We start from the raw sequence: 23,677 nt of genomic DNA, 5'->3' as shown, positions 1-23,677 counted from the left end.
TAGGTATGGAAAAGAAAGAGGGAGTTAAGTGGTTATGCCAACACAGCAGATATTTATGACTATGAACATCAGAGGAGATGGAAAGAGAGGTGATAGATGAACACACACACACACACACACACACACACACACACACACACACACACACACACACACACACACACACACACACACAGAGAGAGAGAGAGAGAGAGAGAGAGAGAGACTGTTATTTTGTTTTACAAGGGCATTTTGCAGTGTTTACCGAAAGTTTAAACGCGTGTGTGTGTGTGGCGGGGGGTGGGGGGGTCATTCGCTTGTAGGAGGTGTTAGCGCTACTTGTGGGGTGACAGTCCAATCGGGGAAAGGCTTAACGAGGGGAAGATGGAGAAGCCCTCATCAGGGAACGCCAGTAATGACGGGCTTCGTCGGCTAAATATACCTCTCTAGTCGAAACGCTTAGGTTGGGAATGACACTGACAAATGAGGGTTGGCTGCGAGTTTGGACTCCGAGATAGCGACTACAGTTAACAGTGACGGACTTTATCAGTGAAACCTAAGTCTGCTCCTCTCGGCCGTGGAGACTGGGGTAGAGAACAGGAACTCTTTCAGTGCACACACTGAACGGCCTGGGAATATGACTACTAGGGAGAAATAAGCTACTTGTGTCGTCTGTTATCGTACACAAAAATGTGCATTCGTCATTGGTACAAGTGCAATGTTTCGTCCACCGTCCCGCCGCATGAACGCAGTCGTGGCAGATGGAGCTTCGCAATGGGACATGCTATCGAAGCTTGACACTTTATCGTTCAGCGCCGTGGACGGATGTAATGAGGATGACTTACTGCGTAAAAGAGAAAGAGGGAATTAATAAATGTTTAAAAGATGTTGCGTACCTGGAGTGTGTTTATTCCAAAATATAAACAAAAAAGGATGGTAAAAGATATATCCTGAATGGAACTTGAGAGAGATTATTGTTAGGCTTAATGACCTATAATGGCCAAGTAATATGGCGCCTACTACTTCTGTAAATTGCACGTATTCCCTGGCAGGCTTCCCAAATAAGAATAGCTTTAATCAATACCAATAACTTGACGAAAATTCGGCTTGTTCGGATTAATTTGTTCGCTACTGTATGAAAAACCTATTTTAGTTTATGGGATTACAATAGAATATCTAGTTAAGTATGCGAAGTATTCTTCAGATGAATAGTTCTCAGCAAGTGTGAATCGCGTAAATATTTCATGTGACGGTTCCTATACGAATTAAGTTAATTAAATTTGCCTTTCGGTTTTTGACCCTCGTATTTTAAACAATAAGCGTTTTTGCATACGTTGATGTTGTTCTTCTTGCTTCAAGGATGACCGAGACTGCATTTGTCAAATAGCAACTTTGTTGAGAGCGAATATTAATCGGATAACTAATATTTGTGTGAAAATGAGGGTTAGGCCACCTCGAGAAATGACGAAACTGTTGGAAACGTTCCCTGTTTATTTCAAAATTATTAAAATTACCCGAGATAGTAGTAGAGACTGAAATTTTCCCCACAGGTTCAGGAAGGTTCAATGTTAATCAAATACTGAAATGAATTAGTTTCGGTAAAGTTGGAAATTTGATACGAAGACACTTTCTGACATCCCGACTATCGACGACGCTTACTTCGAAGCCGAATAAAGTGCGAATCATACAAGCATTTTATTTTTTGTGTACATATATCACACCGAATATGTTTTTTAAAACACACCTTGCATGTGATTTCATTTAAAACGGCATACTATTGATTAGTTTTCGAAACTTCTTTTGAAGGTCCTGCGCGACGATTAATCTGCTTATTTGGATAATATAATTATGGATAATATATATTTGATTTTTTTTTCCCATCCCACGGCGTGAGGACACCGCTCCGCGTACTGGAGACCTGAAGTGTCTTGAAAAAAGGTTCCGTGTTTAGTTTCTAGAAAAGGGTTTCTGGATTATGTAAAAATAAATAAATAAAAATATAAAAACATATATAAAACTGATAAAAAACAATCCTTACATACCCACGGTACTAATGTACTATAGGTTTACAACTTTTCATGAGTGGGAATCACATAATAAGTCTTAATGTCAAATGAAGCCTTTTAAAGATTTATGCGTTACCTTAATAAATACTTTAATTTCAGTTGTTGAATACAATAGCCGAAAATCCATTTACAGAATCATTTGGTATAAATTTGGAGGGTTACTTTGTATAAAATCACAAACATTTCGGCAGTGTGCATTCCCCCCCCCACCCCATAAGCCTTGAACTCCACACTGAATTTGGATAAAAAAAAAAACATAAGAAATCTAAAGTTAATGTAATTTTAAACAGATGCAGAGTTTAAAATATGCCTAAAATCTTGTCTTGGAAACTTGAAGTATGAACGAAATAAAAGGGAATGCAGTATCAAACTCTATCATTATCAATATGGAACGAGGTAAAAACTCTGATCTCTCACTGCGGAGGAAGACCCCCTCCCCTAATTGGGGAAGTTTGAGTCTACTTCTCCTATGTGACCCAGTCCATCTTGGGAGAGTACATTTTTACATGTATGAGTGCGTGTACAGATGGATGAAAGACATCACCAAGATCCAAATCGAACTCTAGATTCAAACCTTGAGCCTGGAGAGGAGATACGTAACCTCTCGGCTGAAGTATTTGTATGCCCAAGAAATAAGAATAGGGCATTAACTATTTTTTTGTTATCTGACAATGATTTTTGATATACACCGATTGGTTGGTTCTTTTAAATAATCCTATAATCAACTGTTCATAAAAGTCCATCCTTATTTAAAAATATCACCTTGCAACAGTCTATCTGCGTAAACAGCGTTCCATTTTCGTTACAGAAGATAAACAAAATATTTTACAGTGAGGAGAATTAAATTGATTTTTCTGTCCTCATCGAGGGGAAAGAAAATGATACCATTGCAAGCATTCTTTATAAATACTGTTCATTAAATAGTAATAATAATTAAATGTAATCAAATTAAATCAATCCTCATAATCATATTAATAATTAAACAAAATCAATGGGATCCTTGTGCTTGTCGATGTGTCAGTTTTCTGTTTGGAGGTTTCCTCACTCACTACGATCTAGTCTGTCTTTATTTTGCTGTTTGATTGCAAGCCTCGGGTAATCCAATGAGAAGAGCAACATACTTTTGGCTCACAATGTTGGATGCTTCGCTTTAGTGTTTCTTTTGATATCAGTTTCATCAAATTCAAATACACATTTAAGACATTATAGTGAATGAAGGATCTTCTCTTGATGTATTACTGCAAATCATTGTTGTTGATAAAAAAAAAGGAAAAAAAAAAGAGAGCAACAGATACGAATAAAATCCACCGGAAGGAAAGTAAGAGGTTGGGCATAGTTGCTCTTGGATTTCATTCAGTGAGATTCATTAAGTTAATTAATAATCTTGATAATCGCTGCAACTTTTTAGCTTAATTCAGCAACATATCTATTTACGGTACACTTAAATGATTCCTAAGTTTCTCAATATCATTTTGAATCTCATATTTAAAGGTTATTTCATTGGTAAACTTTAGAATGCTACTAATTCCCTGAAGTGTAGTTCAGGGAATGGTGAAAGCAGCATTCATACATTCTGCAGAAATAACCTCCGTTTGTCGGTGAACATTGCCGATGAAGTTCCAGCAATCAATCACTGTCACTGGCGTCCCTTGAAATTTCAAGGACGCTTCATTGAATTTTACGAAATGTCCCAACTATACAGAGCATTCCCATTCTTGATTTTGTTTAAATCATTGCAGATTCAAATTCGCCCTGTTCTCAAACAATCGCAGCATATTCTCATACAAGAGTTCTGTAAACTGACAAACAGCATACCTTTGTACGCAATAAAAAGAGATTGTCAACTGTAGTTTTAACGTAACTCGCACAACAGCTCTTCTATTAACATTGGTTGAAGTCGATTCCTAGTCTGACCACAACGCAGCCAAGAGCATGCTGGGACTTGTGTATGATGCATAAAATCTTTTTCGTATATTTTTTGCCAACATATCCATTCACAGTGCATTGAAATAGTTTCTAAATTTTTCAGCATCATCATATGAAACGATATATAACTGCATTTAAAGAGAGAACTTCACGTGAGCTTCAGAATTCCACCAGTGAATAGTTAAATAATGAACAGTTACAGTGTCTGCAATAAGTTATTGTATTAACAACTGTTGGCAACCTTACGCGGTTGTAACCAGTCGTTCCTCCTCAGAAGTAAAAAAAAAAAAAAAAAAAAAATCCCTTCGTGTTCTTAAGGTATTCTCTGTCTTCCGAAACAAAATAGTTTTATATGGGTATAACAATTAGCGTGGTTTTCGATAACTAAATCAGGAAGGAACTACCATCAAAATATCTCAGAAAACGGTGTGCATAGAAAACTTTGAAAATTATGATTTGCCGTTTTAAGCGACTATCTGAGCATATTCAATATTGAGTTTCTTACAGCAAGAACAGATGATGTAATAAGGAAAACAAAAGAGCGGCTCTGCCTTGAACAGACTTCGCCGAGTTGTGTATATCGTGTTCTGCATGACATACACAATTCATTTCTCATTTCATACCCATACACGACAGACAGTTTGCATTTCTTTTAGTTTAGTTTTAATACGTTTGGACAACTCTTATTGTTGTTTGAGAATAACAGCTTATCGCATCACCAATGACATACGTCTGCGCTTAAATTTAATTTCAAATTATAACATTATTCCAATACCACTTAAGACTGTTTGAAATATATTTCATCTCTGTATGAAATGCAATCATTTTCAAATAAAATTTCACTACAACATGCAACTGCTATATTTTTCCTTTCTTATCATCCTTTTTACCAGCTTCCGATTCATTCCAGGAATTTTCGACTGTGTATCATAATATACTTTGATGACGATGGAGATCTATATTCTTTAACATAAACATTTGTGGAACGATTTCGTAGCAGCAGTTTGATCCCGTAAATGGCCTCTGCAACCACTGCCATAGTAGCGAACTTCTGTTTGTGATATTATGAAAGGTGGCTGTTTACCACCGTTCAATGCTAGTTGAGTTCGTGCCCCAGGAGAAAGCAAGTAAAATAAGGTGTTTAACAGCAAGGTCCTGCTCAGAGAAGATCATTGTAACACGGAGAAAAGTATACAAGGGAGAACTTTGCTTTTAAAAGGGCTGTCACTGTATTTTTTTCACTTTTGACAGACGCCACCACCCTATCGGTGAATAATTCTCTCATATGTTACCAGAGATAATAGCAACGATAGGTGATTGCCTGGGGAAGAGGCCATATAAAAAGACCCGAGAATGGTGTATTCCTATAAAAGAACCTTGTACAAGCTGAGTGGAGCTACGGCTGAACGAACTGTCGTTCTTTGCCGGAACGGTAAGTTGCGAGCTGAGGCCTGTAGGGTTCGGAGTGTCTTTTATAACTGTCACCTAGAACCGGAAGTGGCAAAGGGTAGAGGCGGAAGTGAAAGCTTATTCCATTTATCACTGCTCCTCCCGCTTAATTTGAATACGATTTAACACATGTCGCGTTCCTGGTGGGCGACATCTTCTCGCAGGTGATTGATGACCCGGGGCTTAGGTCCCCTGAAGCGGTTTTTCGGAGAGGGGGGGAGGAGTAGTGCTCATTTCCCGCCACACACACAATTCACAGTTGGCGACGTCGTTTTTTTTTTTTTTTTTTTTCTTGTTTCCCCCCACTCTTCTTCCTCAGCGCGTGCAAATGCCGAGCACCACCGTAAATATGTATGACGGGGAAACTTTCTTATCGTTACTCCCGCGGCGGACGCCGTTGACTTAAATTAAGAACTTCTACACTACGGACGCCATGTTCGTCTTCTTGCCATCAGTCATTTGGCGATATGTGCATTACAATTTAGGATCTGTCTCCACCCCCCCCTTCCACTCACTCTTTGTTCATGCCCACCTTCATTGTGCTGCATGATTAATGAGCTGCAGCCCAGAAGCTGATGCTTTTCTGTGCATTTCCCTAACTCGGCCGGGTGCTGTCATCTCCGCCCGTGTCATACGGAACGCTATAGCTGGTGTTACAATTCTCTCTCTCTCTGTTTCTTCAGCTACGGTATTAAGGTCTTGCATTTCCCCACCTTCTCTCCCTCTCTCTCTCTCACACACACACACTGTAAACTTTTTTATTTAACGGTGTTTCTGTCGTATCTTTGTTTATCTGCTACACTTATTCTCATCCTGTTGTGGTCTAAACTTTTGATGCTGCATAGCTACAGGTAGTCGATGGGGCTAAGTTATGCTGAGCACACAACTTATGAAAATTGTATCGTGTGAAAGCTTGAAATATTGATCTTAAGGAACTGGTTTCTGTATTATTAAAATTATCCAGTGTATTTCCTTTACTTTTTATTTGAGGAGATATTGATAGAAAGGTCTAGTGAATATTTATTATTATTATTATTATTATTATTATTATTATTAGAAAGAAAGTGATCAATTTATTTTATTCGGTTTTATTTTTCAAACTAAAATTAATATTACAGGACTTATTGAATTATAATGCCATTGTTCGTGCTCATTTTGCACTTGCATTCATTTTGTTAATTACGAAATGAGTGTCAAGGGTGCTTTTTTTAAAAAAATTATTTTTAAGAAGTGAGTGAGTGGAAACTTGTCAGTTTATTGTTAAATGCAATGAAAGGTCTACGCTGAATCTATTACAATAAATATCCTGAAAGACGGACGACAAGGCGTGCGAATGATGTGTTCCCCCCCCCCCCCCCAAGCGTCATAATTCCTAGTCCGCCTCTACGCATGTATTTCCATTCTATTTCCATATGAAAATATCCTGGAAGACTACTGTAATTTCATTAATACGATGTGATATTTTTGTAAATGTTAATGAAGTTAGAAATCAGGGACAGAGAGAGGGAGGGATTTGTTGGTTAGAGTACTCCAAAAGTAACCACAATTATGAGGTATTATACTTTTTTTTTTAGGCTTTTGCTGAGCCTGATAAGCTCCCCCCCCCTTTGCAGCATGATAACTGCACCATTGTAAAACAGGTTTCTCGGCTTATCTTGCCCACGTCCACTGTGCGTGTTAGAAGTCTGTGCTTAGAACCAAACATGTTTTTCCATTTCAGTTGAAATCTTCATTTGCTATCCATTCCAATTGTTTATGCATGAATAAAGAAACTACAACTTTAATCACTAAGTCCTTATCCACTTTTTATTCTAATGAACAACAAATGGCATGAACCGTTACAAAGACGATTGTATAAAATGAATGTTGTTATTCTTACTTTGCAACTTTGTGTGAGTGTGCGCACTTGGCTTCTGAAATTGGAAATATCGAAAAAAACGTTGTTCCTAATGAGTTTCAAAAAACACTAACAAATCAAAGAGCTAATGCGATTAGGTCAACTTTGCTTCATTTGCATATGTCAGGAGAACTTTGTAAGCCCAAAAGAAAAAGCGAATCTGAATGAATTTTAATTTTCTTTTAATAAATTGTGCTTCATGCCGCACGCTACACAGCGCCCTATTATTTACACGTAGTTACAATCGTAATCCGTTATTCTGGTTGCTCCTATGTAACACACTTCAACGCCCCCCTACACTAAAACTAGACATTAAATTCAGCGAAAACCCCATCATACACAAACTCGACACAGTTATCAAAAATATCGAGTCAATAGCTGTGCCCTTTTGGCTCCATGCCATCGTCGCTGTTTGTGTCCAGCAAAGGCCCCCTCACACACAACTGTTATTAGGCCTAAGCTTACAACTGGTAGCATCATCAGGGTATCGTTTATTTAAAAATTGCTTAATGTCCCATGTGCTTGTTTCTTTCGCACGTGATTCCTAATGACAATTTCGTCTCGTAACGAGCCAATGTTCCTCCAATAATGGCGTCCTGGCCTGGCGATAATTACTGGGGGGGGGGGGGGGAGGGGGCATACTTGCACAGATTAGGGAGAAAAAAGTTCACACGCCAAGCTTGCTACTCGACCATTCGCGTCTGGTGATATGGTATGATTTCTGGATGGTAATGATCATGACTCCATAACACATAGCATACAGTTATTTCCACTTATAAAATTGAAAAAAGTAAACACTTTAAAAAATACACGAAGCATTCCTATTACTCCTCTATCAAGTCGGTGTTTACAATCCGTCTCTTCGTACGTGTAGAGATGTTCAACTTTTTGCTAATTCTAGTTTTTTTTTTTTTTAATTTTTTATTCGGCTATTTCATAACATAGGGAAACACTAATAACTTCTTTTGCTCCACGACGCAAATGTATAAAACTGTTTTCAGAAATTCCTGAATCAAAAAATACAACTATTTAAAAAAAAAAAAAAAAAAAAAAAAATATATATATATATATATATATATATATATATATATATATATATATATATATATATATGTATGTATGTGTGTGTGTGTGTGACTCTTTGGTTAGGTTATTTAAATTAAAAAAAAAAGATAAGGCTAGACTGAGTTAGTATTCCATATGTAAATTTGATATGCTCACCCTATTTTTTAACAGTTCATAAATTTCAGTTTCCAGTTAGTGGAATCGTGAGATCTCTCTTTTCGACATGTGGCAAACTATAGAAAAATGTTTTTTTTTACCAATTATCAAGGTTTGAACCCAAGCATTACCTCCGGCAAGCAGTGTTCTTATAGTGACTTTACTTATGACGTTTATTTCGTGAGTTCTACATACGCACAATATCCCGAAGAATCGTTATTATTCCCTCACTTGTTGCATCACAGTTTAATTGAGACAAAAATGTACCATCAATTTTTAATGGAAACCAAAGGTGTAACATTTATCTCCTCCTGAGATAAAGTAAGGCATTTGCAGTAATAAATGTTTCTATTTCGTTTGTTTTTCATTAAATGAAACGTACACTAAGAAAGGTAACTAAGAAAGGTTGAATAGATTCATGACTTGAAAATCAAATCGCGAATAGATTCCTTCTGTGACCAAGGAAATCTTTTCATATCTTGTTCGGACAGGATTAAGTTGGATCTTACGCGAAGATGGAAGATCACGTTCGCTATCAATGACTTTCTCTTGATACCTGTTCAAGGTATTACCAAGATTCGAAGATCGCGAAGATATAATAAAGTGTCATGGCTTAATATTTTTATATCTGAAGATTTTCTCTAGATGTTCCCAAAGAAAACTCATGATGAATATAGAATATTGTAATACCTGTATAGAAACTACATATAATGCAAGGTACGTGTGCTGTTTTTTTGTTTTCCAATTTTAGTATGTTGAGCTTTTTCTACTGATTTTTCTCGGTACTCAGCTATCAATTTGCTATAGATTCTCGAACTATAGATTCTGAACTATAGATTCTGGAAGTGCAGTATTTACAAGCCTTTAAATCCGCCAGAATTCTCTTCGTAATCATAATTTTTTAGTTTTATGCCTACATGTATATTTTTGTGTGTAAATTGTGGGTGTTCACCTGGTTGGTGTGCCTGGTTGCTGGCGAAAAACTGGAGTATATTATTATACACTTATTGCTGAGCATGGATAGTAACATAAGGATGACGTTATATAACGTCATCCTTATGACATTTCGAGATAGAGAGAGATCATTCTGATCCTTGAGTTTTTACATTATACCAAGGATTAAAAATGAATAATGTTGGCTGGATGAAAGTAATCATATTTTAACTAAAAGGTAATAAATTGAGTAATGATTCTTATAACTGACGTAAGAGCTTCTTACTAAATGTAAAACTTTCTTACGAACGTCTTACATTTTCACCATACATGCAGTTCTTCTTACGAACTGCATGCATGGTAAAAGTTGTGTAAAACATTTTTCACCGTAACTACAACTCATTAATTTCAACATCATAGTTTTTTTTTTTTGGTATTTTACTTTAGGCATTAAAATTTTGAAACTTAATTGAATATTAGTTTCAAATGACTAAATAATTTACTCCTCTAGAATCTTTCTGGACAAGGGTTTAAGAAATAATGGTATAAAGATAATAATTAGAAATTACTTTAATACGTGAATAACCTTTTTTGTTTGTTTTCAGAGCTGAACTCTTCCATGCAATCAGTGCGGTCAATTCTGTTTTAACTGAGAGTTAAATTGCAGTTTTTACAACTTGCAATATATTTCATTTACACTAATTTTCTAAATTGTCATCTTCCTGTTACTATAACAAAACTTATAATTTAAACACTTCCTCTGTGAAACACACATACATACACAGAGCAATAAAGTGAGAACATATTTGTTATCCCAGTTGTTTCATTTTGCTTAATTATGAAACATTTGAGAACTTTTTTTTTTTATTTCGTGGTTCTCCTTTTCTTTCTTTGACAAGTTGGATGTGTTCGCACTCCTGCGCGTGATGAACCTTCTTCCCTTGCCGTTAGTAGTATTTTAGTCAACGAGGAAAAAAATCTCCTACACAAACTCCTCTACTTGTAATAATGATAGCTGATTTTATTGTTAGGACTGTACACATGCATAATTAAACGGTTTAAATATTTTACACATACACACAGACATGACCTCGCGAGCGTCGTGATGACATGGGGCCTTCATTAGGAAAGCGTGAGAGTTTTTAATGGCTCATTAAAACTACTTGCCTCACTGTTAGAGTCGATAAGAGACATTTAAATAAGGGCAGGCCTCAAAGATGCAGTTAACATTAAAAGTTCCTTGAGATATACTAAAAGTTCTAATTAGAAATTATTAGTACGGTGGGGGGGGGGAGAGTTTGGATTGCCAGAGCCGGTTTATAGCGTTGGCTTTGCTCCAACACTTAGGGCTTTTCTTTTTCATTAGCGATTTAAATGCGCACTGAGTATGACGTTCTTACATATCAAGCTTCTACAGACATAATTCCTGTCATCATTTAGATCTCTTTGAAACTCTGAGCTCTTCACTCACTGTGGCATTAACATCCTGGCAATTACACCAACGTAATTCATTGTGACACGTCACAGGTGCAATGTTTGATTGGAATAGCGATCAATGGAATGTTTAATCAATCAGAGTAAACATTTTAAAGTTATAACTAGTTCTGCATTTACCTTGCAAAGGTAAATCGTAGCTGTCTAATCTATTTTATAGCATTGCTGATTCAGTTGCTGAGAATGGAACAATGTGCTGGAAGTGTTGGTGGGAGAAAACCTGTAATACAAAAATCGCCTTTATCTGCTTTATAGTAATTGGAAAGATGGTATCTTAGCACCATGGATGAAACAAATGTACATTTGGTAACAGCTCTTTACCTGGTTACTCACCTTTGGATAAATGTATTCAAAAATTTGGAAAATTTTCAGCTTTTTTTTTTATTTTTTAATTTGGAAGTTATTCGAATAGCTCGTCATAAATTTCCTCCATTTTCCGATCTTTTTTCTGTCTTTTGCAATTGGATAGCTAATGTCCTCTCTGTTCCCTCATGTTTATGAAGCTGGATCACTTTAATCTTCAAAATTTTCACTAATACTAAAGTATGTCGAGGTTTTAATCATAAAAATTACCTTCTGCTAACAAAAAAGTAATCACTCTAGTGCTATTGAGTGGAATTTCTTTTCTCATTCGACAAGCCTTGTATTTCGCTCTAAACGCTCTATTCACGTTTTCTAGTTCTCCAAAGACCTAGAAAACGTGAATTAAAATAAATTTGAATTAGATTAAAATACATTTGAAACCCACAACACAGTAGCATATTGGTGGTGAAACATATGTACCAATCTACTTAAATCTTTTTATTAACGAGCATTGTGCTAATCATAGCGATACTATAATGTTCTAATTCTATGCCTGAGAAGGCCGATAAAAAAGAAAGATGTTATTGCTTGTGGATTAAGAAACTGCAGGCAGAATTTTGAGTTTATAAATAATTATAATTATAATTCTGTTATGTTGTTCCATCGATTTTTATGTAGTCGTTTGACTGTCTGGAAGAACAGAAGTTAAAGTAATTTTTTAAATTAAGTTCAAATAATTTAATTCAAATACTCAAACTATTTTTGAGTAGTGAAAAAAATAAACACACAATCACATAGCAATATTAATTTAATAATTTCATTCTTATTTAAGAAGTCCTCTACTCTTTTTAGGCATTATTAGTGATTCTTCTTAATTACGAGCTTCCAGTGCACAAACTACTTCCGCAAAATAAATAAACAAATATATGTTTAATAACAGAACTCATTGACTCAATGCAATACTTGGCGTATGTTTCAACCTAATGCATCTAAATGCAACCAAAAATGGAATTACCAAGTTATATAGCTTGATGGAAATGACAGAACTATTAATGGAATAAATTATATTATTCTCTTATTAACTCTCTTTTATATTCTGGAAAAAAATGATCATATTCAAATATAGTGCCCTCTTATTAACAAAAAAAGCTTGTTTGTCAATTGCTAACAGCATGATAATCGACTAACTTGAGACGTATGATGTAGTTCACGGTCATTTCTTTCTAAAGAAAGATTTGAACTTGCTCCTCTCAATGTGAAAAAAATTATAATATGTAAAGAATCGAGATTAGTCTTCCTGATTCTGCACTTCCAGATTCACATTCTCATTTCCTTGATACTTGTAAATTACGTTTTTAATCCTTCAAATTCCTATCAATTTTTTCAGGTTGCTATTTTAACTTTTTTTTTACATAACTTCCACCTACGAATGTTTTTTTTTGTAAAACTACAATACATTTGTTCCGTTTATGGGCTAAGGATTTTTTTCTATTTTTTAAATTAATTTTGTCTATTTTTTGTATTTTAAATGTATTTTTGCATAGTCTTGAAATCCTGCTCTAGACATCAAACACTTTTTGAAGCCACTTCAAGTCTCCAATAAGAGATACCGTATTCTCACCTTGCGATGAAGTTCATCTCCCACCTGAAGACAATCCCGAACATCTACGCCCACGGAGGAATTCGAACTGGCAGCCTGTTAGACGGAAAGCGAATACGCTAACCACTCGGCCAACCAGGTGCAAATTCAAATCTCCTTCCTGTGAAAAGAAAACTTCAACTTTGAGACAAGAAGGAGATGAAAGGAGCCGCGGATTACATGTCCATTGAGAAGTTCCTAAGATCGCAGCAAATGGACTTTTGGGAGGCGAATCATAGGAACACACTTTGATAACAATCATCGCATGCTTTCTTAGCGGAGTTTCTTAAATTCCGCTAAGAAACCATACCAGTGATGAGATCTTCCGCTGCTTCTTTGATCATGAGACTCAGTCTATTAGAATTTTTCTCCCACTTAGACACTATATCATGGGATCGCGGATTGTGTTTAACATCGTATCGGCCATTCTGCAGCTACACAGCCATCCAGAAACAAGCATCTCAAACGCCATTTTAAGCATTTCACTGTTTTGCCAAATTTCAGTCATTTTTCAGTAAAGTGCCAAAATTACACACATTGCTAATGGAAAGTGGAATGTTGAAACGTGAGAATGGCATGCAACACAATAGTAGAGTAGTTAATATGTAGAGTGTATATAAAACTCCCAATTACTGGCTTTGTATTAGATTTGTTCTGATTACAAAAAAAAAAAGTAATTCTCTATCAAAGCTAAGAGGAATTATTTCAGTTCTATCAACTGTTTACAGAGAGAACGAGAGAGAGAGAGTGAGTTGTAAAAAAATGAAGAGAAAAAGAAAGAAATCGATGGAATACCAGCAGTGACAAGGCAATTAAATTCGGGCTCTAAATTTCCGCTTTTTCTAAAAGAAAATGAAATAAAATTAACGAAAAAGGAAAGCAGCTGTCAGGGTGACAGAAAGGCGGAGCTCACATAAGTCATCTGTCATCCAGACACCTGCTTGGTTTGCCTTTCGGAAAGTTGGAGCAATCGAAAAGTGAGATTCATTTCAGAACTTCGCACACCGTCACCCTTGCCTTCTCCATTCTTAATTATCCGAATCCGTAGCTAGGGAAGAAGGGGTCAGTGGATTAATAGACAGAAAGCGATAGACTTTGGGGACTAGTCAGAATACGGGTATTAAAGTGTGTAATTTTTTTTTTTTTTTGGTCCATAATTGGCACGAGCAATTATATTTGTTTTGATTTTGTTTTCTTTAAAAGAGATACTTTTTCCTTTCAAACGAACGGTAGTTTCTGCTTGTCTTGGAAGAAGTCCTCTTGATACGTTGAAACATTTCGATTTAGGGTTTAAGGGATTATATTGAAATACATCTATTTATACCATTTGATTCATCTGTTCTGGTTTACACGTTATTGAAAATTTCAACGTAGACTGCAGAAAGAAGCAGACAGATTATTGACGATGGAATAACGTCCCAACTTCGATCCGGATTGAAAGTCAAAATTGGAATTAACAGAAATAAGTACGCTTTCATAGTTTCATATTTCTCTTTCTTTTTGGAAGAATTACAATTCATTGATCAGTGATTTTCTGCTGGTGTTATGATGTCCGGTGTAATACCCATTGGTATTATTTTGTTTTTTATATTTCAAAACATCTCTCTTTTCTTTGTTTTTTTTAACCCTACCCTAATCATTTTTGTTTTTACTTTATTACACTTTACTATCGTTCTGTTTCTTTTGTGCTGTCACTAGTTGACTCCGTCATTCGGAAAAAGAAATACCTCATCTGCTATTAAAAAATAAAATTAAAAATATGCACCAAGCAGACAAATTCCTACTATGTAAGAATTTGTCTGCTTGGTGCATATTTTTAATGTATAGTGTTATTACTAACATAACAATTTTTTTTATTATTTGTAATTCACACACACACATACAATGTGAATAATACACGCAGATTTTCGTGTATAATTAAAATAATTTTAAAATCAACTGGCACCTGTTGTTCTTACTAACTTTATATACATAAAAAAGAGTCTCCATCGTGATGAAGAAGAGGCTAAGAAAAAGATTTCTATATTCACTTTGGCTCCTTGTTCATTAGTAGAAAGATGGAACAGACGAATTGGTTCAAGTTGCCGGTTATCATGGCTGTCACGTGGATTTAATTGATGCCAGTCGACGATATTAACAAGCTGGCTTGAATATGCAACAGACCGACCCAATAAGGACCGTCAGAGGCGGAGTTTGACGCACGAGTTGAAATATATTCAACAGCGGGATGGCGCTGAATACTAATAGATCTCCCGAATTTCGCCCTTGATAACTCAATATCGCGCCGAATGATTTACAGTTTCTCTTAGATGGCGCTTCGAGCGGGCCATTAAACTGAGGGCCTATGCCATGGCTGTTTTTCATCCTCCTCCTCTGTCACTATCGATAATGGATTTTCTCCTAATGTGTTTTGTTTTGTTTGATGAGCTCGCAAGAAGGCAAGTTCATATGTTCTCCTGACGCTCCTGATGTACGGTAACAGCGTTTCTAAACGTCTCCCAATAAACTGCCGATTTTTCCCGCCAGTCAGCTGTAGTATCGCACTTAATACTTCTTCTGTAAAGCTAGGATAAGAAGTTTTGTGCTCTTAAATGACTAGGGTACCGTGCGGTACAATTGAAATGACGTTTTCGATTCAAATAAATAAATACGTAATGCAATCTGTAGATATTTTACCACACACCCAATTGTTTAAAGTACGAAGTGGTGGTAAAAGAGTAGTGCATTCTATTTTTCTTTTTTTTTTTTTTTCGGTAATCGGAGTTGATACTTCACGAAAATAAAAACGGTACTTTTTCTTGCACTTTCTTCCCAGTTTACACAATTCTCTCTCGACTTAATAGCCTCTGCAATCCACATACTTCAGGCAGTGTTCACTTACTTTTATGTTAGTTCCCAATAAAACTGAGCACTTTGTTAACTGGACATCTCTGTTGTCTTCATTCATCATCAAACACAAAGGTGATTACCTCTGAAATGTTCTTCAGTTCCTGAAAGAGATGAAACTAGGATTAAGAAAAACTTGTATTGATTGGAGGATGGCCCAAATTAAGGCAGTGAATATCTGCAGAAATTTTTGTGCTTTCGTGTTGGAAAAAAAAAAAATGCACATCTGGACAAACTCTTCGAATCCATGCCTTCAGTTTGTACGGTGTTCTGTCTGGTACACACAGTTAAAAATTTACATCGCGGACTCGTACATTCAACATATTACATTATTGATGTGTCCCCTCTCCATAAGCAACTCTCATTCGCCGATGAATATCAATCTGTGGACTTAATCTGCAATGATATCTTCTCCTTATATTGTCAGTTTTCACTGTTTCAACAATCCTTCAAGAATCCTTTGCAGAAACTGTGAAAAGTCAAGCCAAAATCGAAAAAAACCTAATAAATGAAGACATTAAAGAGAAAAATAAATAAAAAGGAGACCCTACTTTTCAGCACGTACTCATACTTACCCAGCATAAAATTAGATAAGTGAAAATACAGCGTGCTTTGTTAATTACCCAATTCTTTCACTTTTATTGTACAAATCCTGCCAATTTTGATAAAAGGACATTCACGAAAAGAATGAGAAATGTTTAATACGTTTCTTATTCTTTTATAATCATAATATACGTTATAATAGAATTTAAGAAAAAAAATCTTCATGCCTTATGTATGGCTGCAGTTAAGTTTGCATGCAGCTGCACACATTTGCATACATACATCTTATTAAAACCAATTGCACAAGCGACTTGATGCAAAAAGATGCTGATGGGGGTCTAAATGTTTTCTGTTGTTTATCGGCCAGTGGCTATTTTGCTATTACACTAATGCATTATGAGTTAAAATTTAAAACTATAATTATCGTCATCGGACATTCACGAACAGGTCAGAGTTTTGGATCTATCCTCATCGGGCTTTAAATACACGCTTTGGATGTGTTAAGAGAGTACAGTCATAGCTTCAATTACTGCTACTTAAATGCAGTAACACTTGCGTTGGTGACAGCTGTGTTTCGGTGGTGGTAATGGAAAACTCACACCTGTGGAAATAACAAGCAGGGAACAGAAGAAGAATACTGATGACATCATAATATTGATGGCGATACTGCTGCTGTATAGGAATAGTGCAATTGATTCGGGCATTTCAATATAAGGGAAAAAAAACTGATTTCCATGAAACGCAAATTATGATAGTAAATTAGTTAGTTGACTAATTTAATATATAATACCTTGAAAAAATTGAAAAAAAAATATATTTCAGATATAAAATGAAACAAATTGTAATTAAATTAATTGTGGTCTTCCTTCTCAATTAAAATGTCATTTTTGTTGTTGTTCAGATAACTAAGAGACTCTGATCCATGCTTGCTTCACTCACTGACCCCCCTAATCTACGATGCTTCTCACGTCCATCTCGGATCATTTATATTTTTATTTGAAAATGCAAATGACGTGTTTTTTTTTTCAAAAAACAACAACAATAAGAAAACAAATTAAATATTCTGAGACATTCCACGATCCGTCTTTGTGAGAGCAATTTTAATTATGTACCATCCGAAGTGTTACATAAAATCATCTCGTAGCAAAGAGGATTCAAATAATACCAAGATACAACAATCATCTGATTACTGTGGTTTGGTATTTATAATTTTTTCGATTGAGTTAAAAACTACACGGGAAGTCTCGAGTAAGTGGGATAGTTCTATGTATGTCTTAGAAGTCATGGCGACAGAGTTATCTCGATATCTAAATATAGACCACAAATGGCCAGCTGGGTAGTTGAAACCTGAAAATATACTGTAAGAGGTACGCAGTCCTTGTATTAGTAGTATTAGTAGTTCGATATCGAAGAATTGTAAATTATTCTGAAAAATATTTAGTACATATGGTGATATTAGAATATCAGCACCATACAAGCACTTTATTTTGAAAGGAAGTAAAGAAGAATAAATTAAAAGAAAAAAAAAAGCCACTAACCAACCTTGCATTTTGTGTTCTGCCTCTGCCCGAGCATTGCGTTCTCTTTCAAGTTCTTGCGCAAGAGATTCTGAAAGAAATATTCACGTACAGGTCACTTATAGGAAAGATTAAACTCAATCACAAATTAAAATTACTTACATTTTAAAAATAGTGATATTTATTTATTAATTCTTTCCTAATACAAAGTACGTTTATGAAATAAAGTATTGGATACATTTGGCGCAACTCACTATGCGAACACTTACTAAAATTCCTTATATATTCATACGAGTTTTTTCTACAAGGGTCATGTCTGTCTGTTTGTATATGCGCCGTTCTGTCTGTCATTGATATGAGGGCATTAATCATTCGACGAATTTGATGGCATTTATTATGGTGACACTAAAATTTCATAATCTTTATTATGCAATTTTCGTGTAAGCTAACTCAACTTAATGTTTTTATTAAGTAATTGCTTTTGTTAGCTTTATATCATGAATTTGGAACATCAAATTCATGATATAAAGTGGAGGAGCCACCACTCCTCCTAAAAACTCTGGTCATTATGACAAATTCAGAATCATCTTCAGATACTTCAGATGTGCATAATCAGCAGTAAATTTTAATTGGTTGGACAATGCAATATTCTTTCGTCATTTGCCATCAGTCTAAACTTTATGCTTCTCACACTACTATAGGCGGCATTTCCAGAGAACAGTGCGATAACTGCGCAAACAGGATATTAGAAGTTGTGTGCCTGTTCCAGAACAGGTCAAAACAGGCACATAACTGTGAATAACCTGTTTATGAAGTTATCATACTGTTAGTGTTGAAGCGGGCTCTTTGGAATCTCTGTCGAAATATTTCGCGATAACCTTTTGCCTACCTTCTCTATTTGAAGTGGCAGTTCTTGTAAATACCGCCGTTTCCTCTCATTCATCTTTGTCTTTAAGCCACAATTATTCTTGCTTTTGCAGTTTTACATTGTTTTTACTCGCCCACTCGCTGCAGTCATTACTGCCTTCAGTTGCGCAAGTGTCGAAAAAGATGAAACTTCCATGGAAGTTACTACTATTGCTTGTTCCTCTCATCCTGTTCATGGCACATTGGTGAATCTCTCATACTCTGAATGGTGTGAGATATGCACTTATCTAATTCTCGTTGAATTAGATAAGTGCTGGCTATTCCAGTTAAACTAGGGATTGTATTGATTGTATTGTTCGACAGTTGTCGTGAATATTAGCGATTAAAAACTAGAACACTGAATTATTGCACCAAATTTTAGTTAAACTGGGAGGAAATGTTTCTGCACCCGATGTTTGTCTATGGCATGCGATCTGGAAGTTCAGTTACATCATATTTCGATGAAAATACTGACGAAACTGGGATGTGTGGTAAGAAACGATAGATGCTAAACTCTTAGAATGGTAGGAGGAACTAACTACTAATGAGAGATTAATTGCAAAGATCGCTGCAGAAATTAAGAGAGAAGAACAAATGCTGGTGACACCTTTAGAAGAAAAGATCACGTATTCCAGAGAAACCGTCATACTGGACCTATTATTCTTTATATTCCCTAAATTATAAAAATAAACTAATAGTGTAAAACGAAATATCTCAAGGATTGAACTTCCATTTCATAAGAAGAGATCCAGAAAATTGCGACATATCCTCTAAATATTTGGACAGCAAATTCATTGCATTTTTGTTTCAGAAGCAAATGAGGCTTTGTTGTCGTTTAAATATTTATCACGGAAGCCATGTTATTGAAGGGTTCTGTGATTACTCTCAGAACTAATATTGAATTATAGGTATGCTGTGCAGTAATAGTTTGGATTAATTTTGAGGACACTAAACCAATGGTATTTACCGTGTTTTACGCTATAGCAGTTAAACTCATGTAGGGTATTCTCACTATCAAGCGAAAACAGTTTTTCATATTTTAAATTGCAGCCGATCAAACAAACAAGCAACTATTTATGTCTTGTGTCTGCCAAGAAATCTCAGTCCTTAGATGGATTCTCCTAAATTGCGCATGAATCAGTATCGAACAGTTTTTTGTAAGGCCAAGAAGAAGAAGATGCGTGCTTGCACACACACACTACGAACATATTTTTTAGTCTAAATCTTCTTTTTCATGTAAATAGCCATCGTTCAAAATGGTAATGGATCTGTCATGCGTAGTGGCTGTACGCCGAAGTCATGAAACATTGACACCCCTGTATCACCATCTTCGTATTTTACATGAAGAAGCTACGGATGTATGCACAGTCGTAAAGCGCCTAGTTGCGTTGCTAAATTGTTAATGTCCGTGCTTGAAACCTCCTTACGTGGACGGTGTTCCTGTCTAAACAATGCACGCTTTTAGGGAAATAGCCGCCTGGGAAAAACACCGAACATTAGCTTCGACTTAATTCCTGAATCTACAGCCGCGGGTCGGAAGTGGTTTTATGCCAGTCAGGAGAGCCGTGCGAGCTAAAACTTTACCGTACATTGGCTGATTTTTCGTCTGCCGATGGCATGAGTGCACATTCTAGCTAGCCATCCTCGTGGGAGAGCAACCTGTTATTGAAGACACTTTACAAATGCATGAATGTAGGCTGCCATGATTTCCATAAAATTCCATTTGCCCCCACGAACCATTAGGGTCCTGTTTTAGTAGGCATGCCTTCCATGGAAGCAAGCCCGGCTATTTTCATAGTTCCTTCAGACACAAGAAACCGTTTTCTCCAAGCGTCCGCGTGTTACCACTGAACCCTTCGTTCTTCCCGCTCTTCTTCCCCCCTTCCCTGCTCACCTTTTATTGCCGCAAGACCTCCAGCTAGCCGAAGGGGGATGTTAGAAATGTGCGTAGCTGTCGGCTAAGCTCGCGACAGTTGCTCGGCCAATATGAAAGTAAGCATGTGAAAGCCTTGAAATTTAATTTCGTTCTCTTCATGATAATTGATGTCTCCCTAATCACGGCCAGTTTCCGACGAAGGCTCGGTAGGAGGGCTCGCTTCTACGGTTTTGCAACTTACTTCTTCAGCCGTCTGTCGTAGCTTATAGGAGTCAGAAAATTGAATAAAGGGGGTTTTATGGCAGAAGCCGAAAAAAGATTAATGTGCTTGCTACGACTGCCATCTGCCGACAACTAGTGAGCCCATTATTTAGCAATCCTTAAGTCTCCTAAACTCCTTTAAAATGCTTTTTGCTCTTCAACATGCCGTACTGCGTAGGTCATCCGGGATGCCGAGAAGTGAACCGGCCTGTTTGATTCTGGCAAGCCATTAGCAACACACTTAAAACAATATTAAATTCTTCAATTAGAAATGGGAAATCGATTTCAGATTCTAGTTTCGCAGCAGCTCCCTCTGACGGGTAACATTGATAATGTTCCTAAAAGCATCTTGCAGGGTTCTAATGAAGGGTCCAGAATCGTAAATATCCTTTGGAGGACTCTGCTGTTCTTGGACATTATAGTATAAAAATAATAATAAAAATAAATAGAAAAAACACATTAGAAACGTATTATACTATATTTGTAATGTCAATCCTACGAAAATGTGTGTACCCATTATTGCATCTTTTCAATCTACGGATTCGTTCTTCAGTTAAGCGTGGTGATTGATATCACACCAGACAAGAAAAAAACATCTACGACTGTAAATAATTGAAGTAAATGAAGGGAATAAAAAAAAAGTATTCCCTGCTGTGCTTAATTTAGTTCGCGATGATTTGACGCGATAAAAAAGTAGTGTGAACTGATTACCGTGTCTCTCTGCTTCCAGAGGTTGAAAAATCGGTATTGTGCCATTGTTGGTGTGTTTTATCTTGTTTTGCATTTTCTTATTGTCCATAGCTTATTAGTAAATAATGATACCAAAATATAACTCAATAAAAAGCATGTCAAATTTGTTTTTTGTAACTTATATCATGTAAACAATCATAATAAGCTATCTAATATTTTGTTACAATTTTGTCTTTATAATTAAAAGTTACGGGTTTTAAATTTAAAACAACTCATAGCAAATAAAAAAAAATTAGACGGACTAGAATAAATACTCTGTTACGCTCACGTTTATTATCATGCATTTATTATTCACTTCTGGAATAAAATCGTATTTTAATGTTTTCTCTTAGATATTATTCAAGAAGTCGCTTGCATGTAGGTTATGTGGAATAATTAAAGATATCCGCGTCTTTAATTTTTATCTAGTAGTCGTTTTCAGTTTGAAATTAACTTTGTTATTTTTAATCTCAATTTCATTAGTGTTAACAGAAGTTTTCCAGCTTTCTTAGTTTCAAATATGGCAAAAAAGAATCCTGATAATTTTCTGTAGCAGTTTTTTTTTTTTTGTTGTTGAATTGTTATATAGTCTCGGCACAATTACACTTAACCAAATTCTCCCCTTCCTATTGCTACCGGTAACATAATTACTTCATCAATTTCTCCCCTTTCCTGAGTTTGAGTGCGCTTCAGAGTGCGCCACCTACCGTTCAGTAGACGCAGTGTCTCGGCTGAGCTGTTACGTAATGCCTCCTCGTACTGAGCACGTTTCTTCATCTCGGACTCCAGCTGTTCCTGAATTCTACGTCTGGATCGCTTTTCTTTCTTCAGCCTTTTCTGGTACAGAACTGCAGTAATAAAAAAACATGTTTAAATTGAAAATGATTTACTATAGCACAGTACAACGTGTAATAAAATATAGACTTGATATATTTATGCGATAAAAACAAAAAAGCAGAAACTATTCTTATGACATAAAAACACAGCTCATTCGATACAAACAGCATTAAATACTAGTTAGAACAACATTAAAGCTACAGAATATCAATGTAAACAATGCGAAACAGAGTTCAGATCAATAAAAAAAAATTAGAGGAATTCTCATCATAAGCCGTCACATATAAATGATTATTTTTTGCGTCTTTTAAGCAATAAGAATTTTAAAAAAATATTTGGAATCTGTCTGTCTCTCTCTCTCTCTCTCTCTCTCTCTCTCTTTCAAAGAGCGACTATTCCCCGTATTTTCTTTCTCATATTTAAATAACCTTTGCGACCTTTTAGAGTAAATGACCTCCAGCAGTACTCTTCTTCGAGCATCGATCATGTTCTCTTTTTAAAATCATTCTAAAGAAGAAATCTATTGTTAAAATCAAAAGGGTTTGACAGCCTTGACATCCCTACTCCCCAACTAACCATTAATACGGCTGCGGATGAACTCTTGCATTACATGAAAAAAAAAAAAAAAAAGAAGAAGAAGAAGTCTGAGGGGGCTTTAGGGGGGGGGGGGGGAAGGGGAGTTTTGTAATTTTTTTTTTCTTCTTCCAAGGCTTCTCTTTAGTAACTGTTATGTTGGATGGTGGTTATTACTTTTTTTTTTTCTTGTCCAAGTCGGGATTTAAATGAGAAGTCTCAGAGTCAGAAAAACTACCACGGAACTGATAGTATTATTTAACTCCTTGCATCCCCTCCCTTCCTGTTAGCCTTGTGATAGGGGCACCAGTCTGGGAAAAAGACCAAATTTTTCAGAGCAGACAGCGGAAAAGAAGACCTACAAATGGACAAGGGTATTGAATGGCAGGTTGGCTCGGTGCATTCAGTGGCAGATGTCATTGGCATTTTACGGGATAAAACGTTGCGCGAGGAGACCGAGACGCAGGCGAGCATCAACTTGACAGTGATGAATGACCGTAGTCTCGTACTGCAGCGTTACAAGCGTCCCTCCGCTGTCTTGTGGGGCGCTTCTTCAACGAAGGTTCCTCCCAGTGCCCTGTCCTCTACATAGCACAGCCCTCTGCCTACTCCTATCAATAGAGAACCATGTTCCGATCGCTT

General features: G+C 36.2%; 1 protein-coding gene across 8 annotated transcripts in view; it reads right to left on the bottom strand.

Annotated features, from left to right (window-relative positions):
* The window catches only part of LOC150097970 (dachshund homolog 1-like), a 290,648-nt gene that overhangs the window by 8,728 nt on the left and 258,243 nt on the right, over window positions 1–23,677 (bottom strand). For 6 of the 8 annotated variants that reach the window (XM_090406396.1, XM_090406397.1, XM_090406398.1 and 3 more), the window contains 2 exons: window positions 22,333–22,473; window positions 17,879–17,944 (listed from right to left, as the gene is read on the bottom strand). In XM_090406396.1, the coding sequence (XP_090262522.1) occupies window positions 17,879–17,944; window positions 22,333–22,473 (207 nt within the window). Of the gene's footprint in view, window positions 1–17,874; window positions 17,945–22,332; window positions 22,474–23,677 lie in introns of all 8 variants that reach the window. The other 2 variants (XM_090406400.1, XM_090406399.1) reach the window with 1 other exon arrangement.

This window comes from Typopeltis vanoorti, chromosome 16 (genome assembly GCF_054136105.1).
Source record: "Typopeltis vanoorti isolate ZY-2024b chromosome 16, IOZ_Tvanoo_1.0, whole genome shotgun sequence".
Lineage (NCBI taxonomy): Eukaryota > Metazoa > Arthropoda > Arachnida > Uropygi > Thelyphonidae > Typopeltis > Typopeltis vanoorti.
This window is presented reverse-complemented; position numbering and strand designations above follow the sequence as displayed.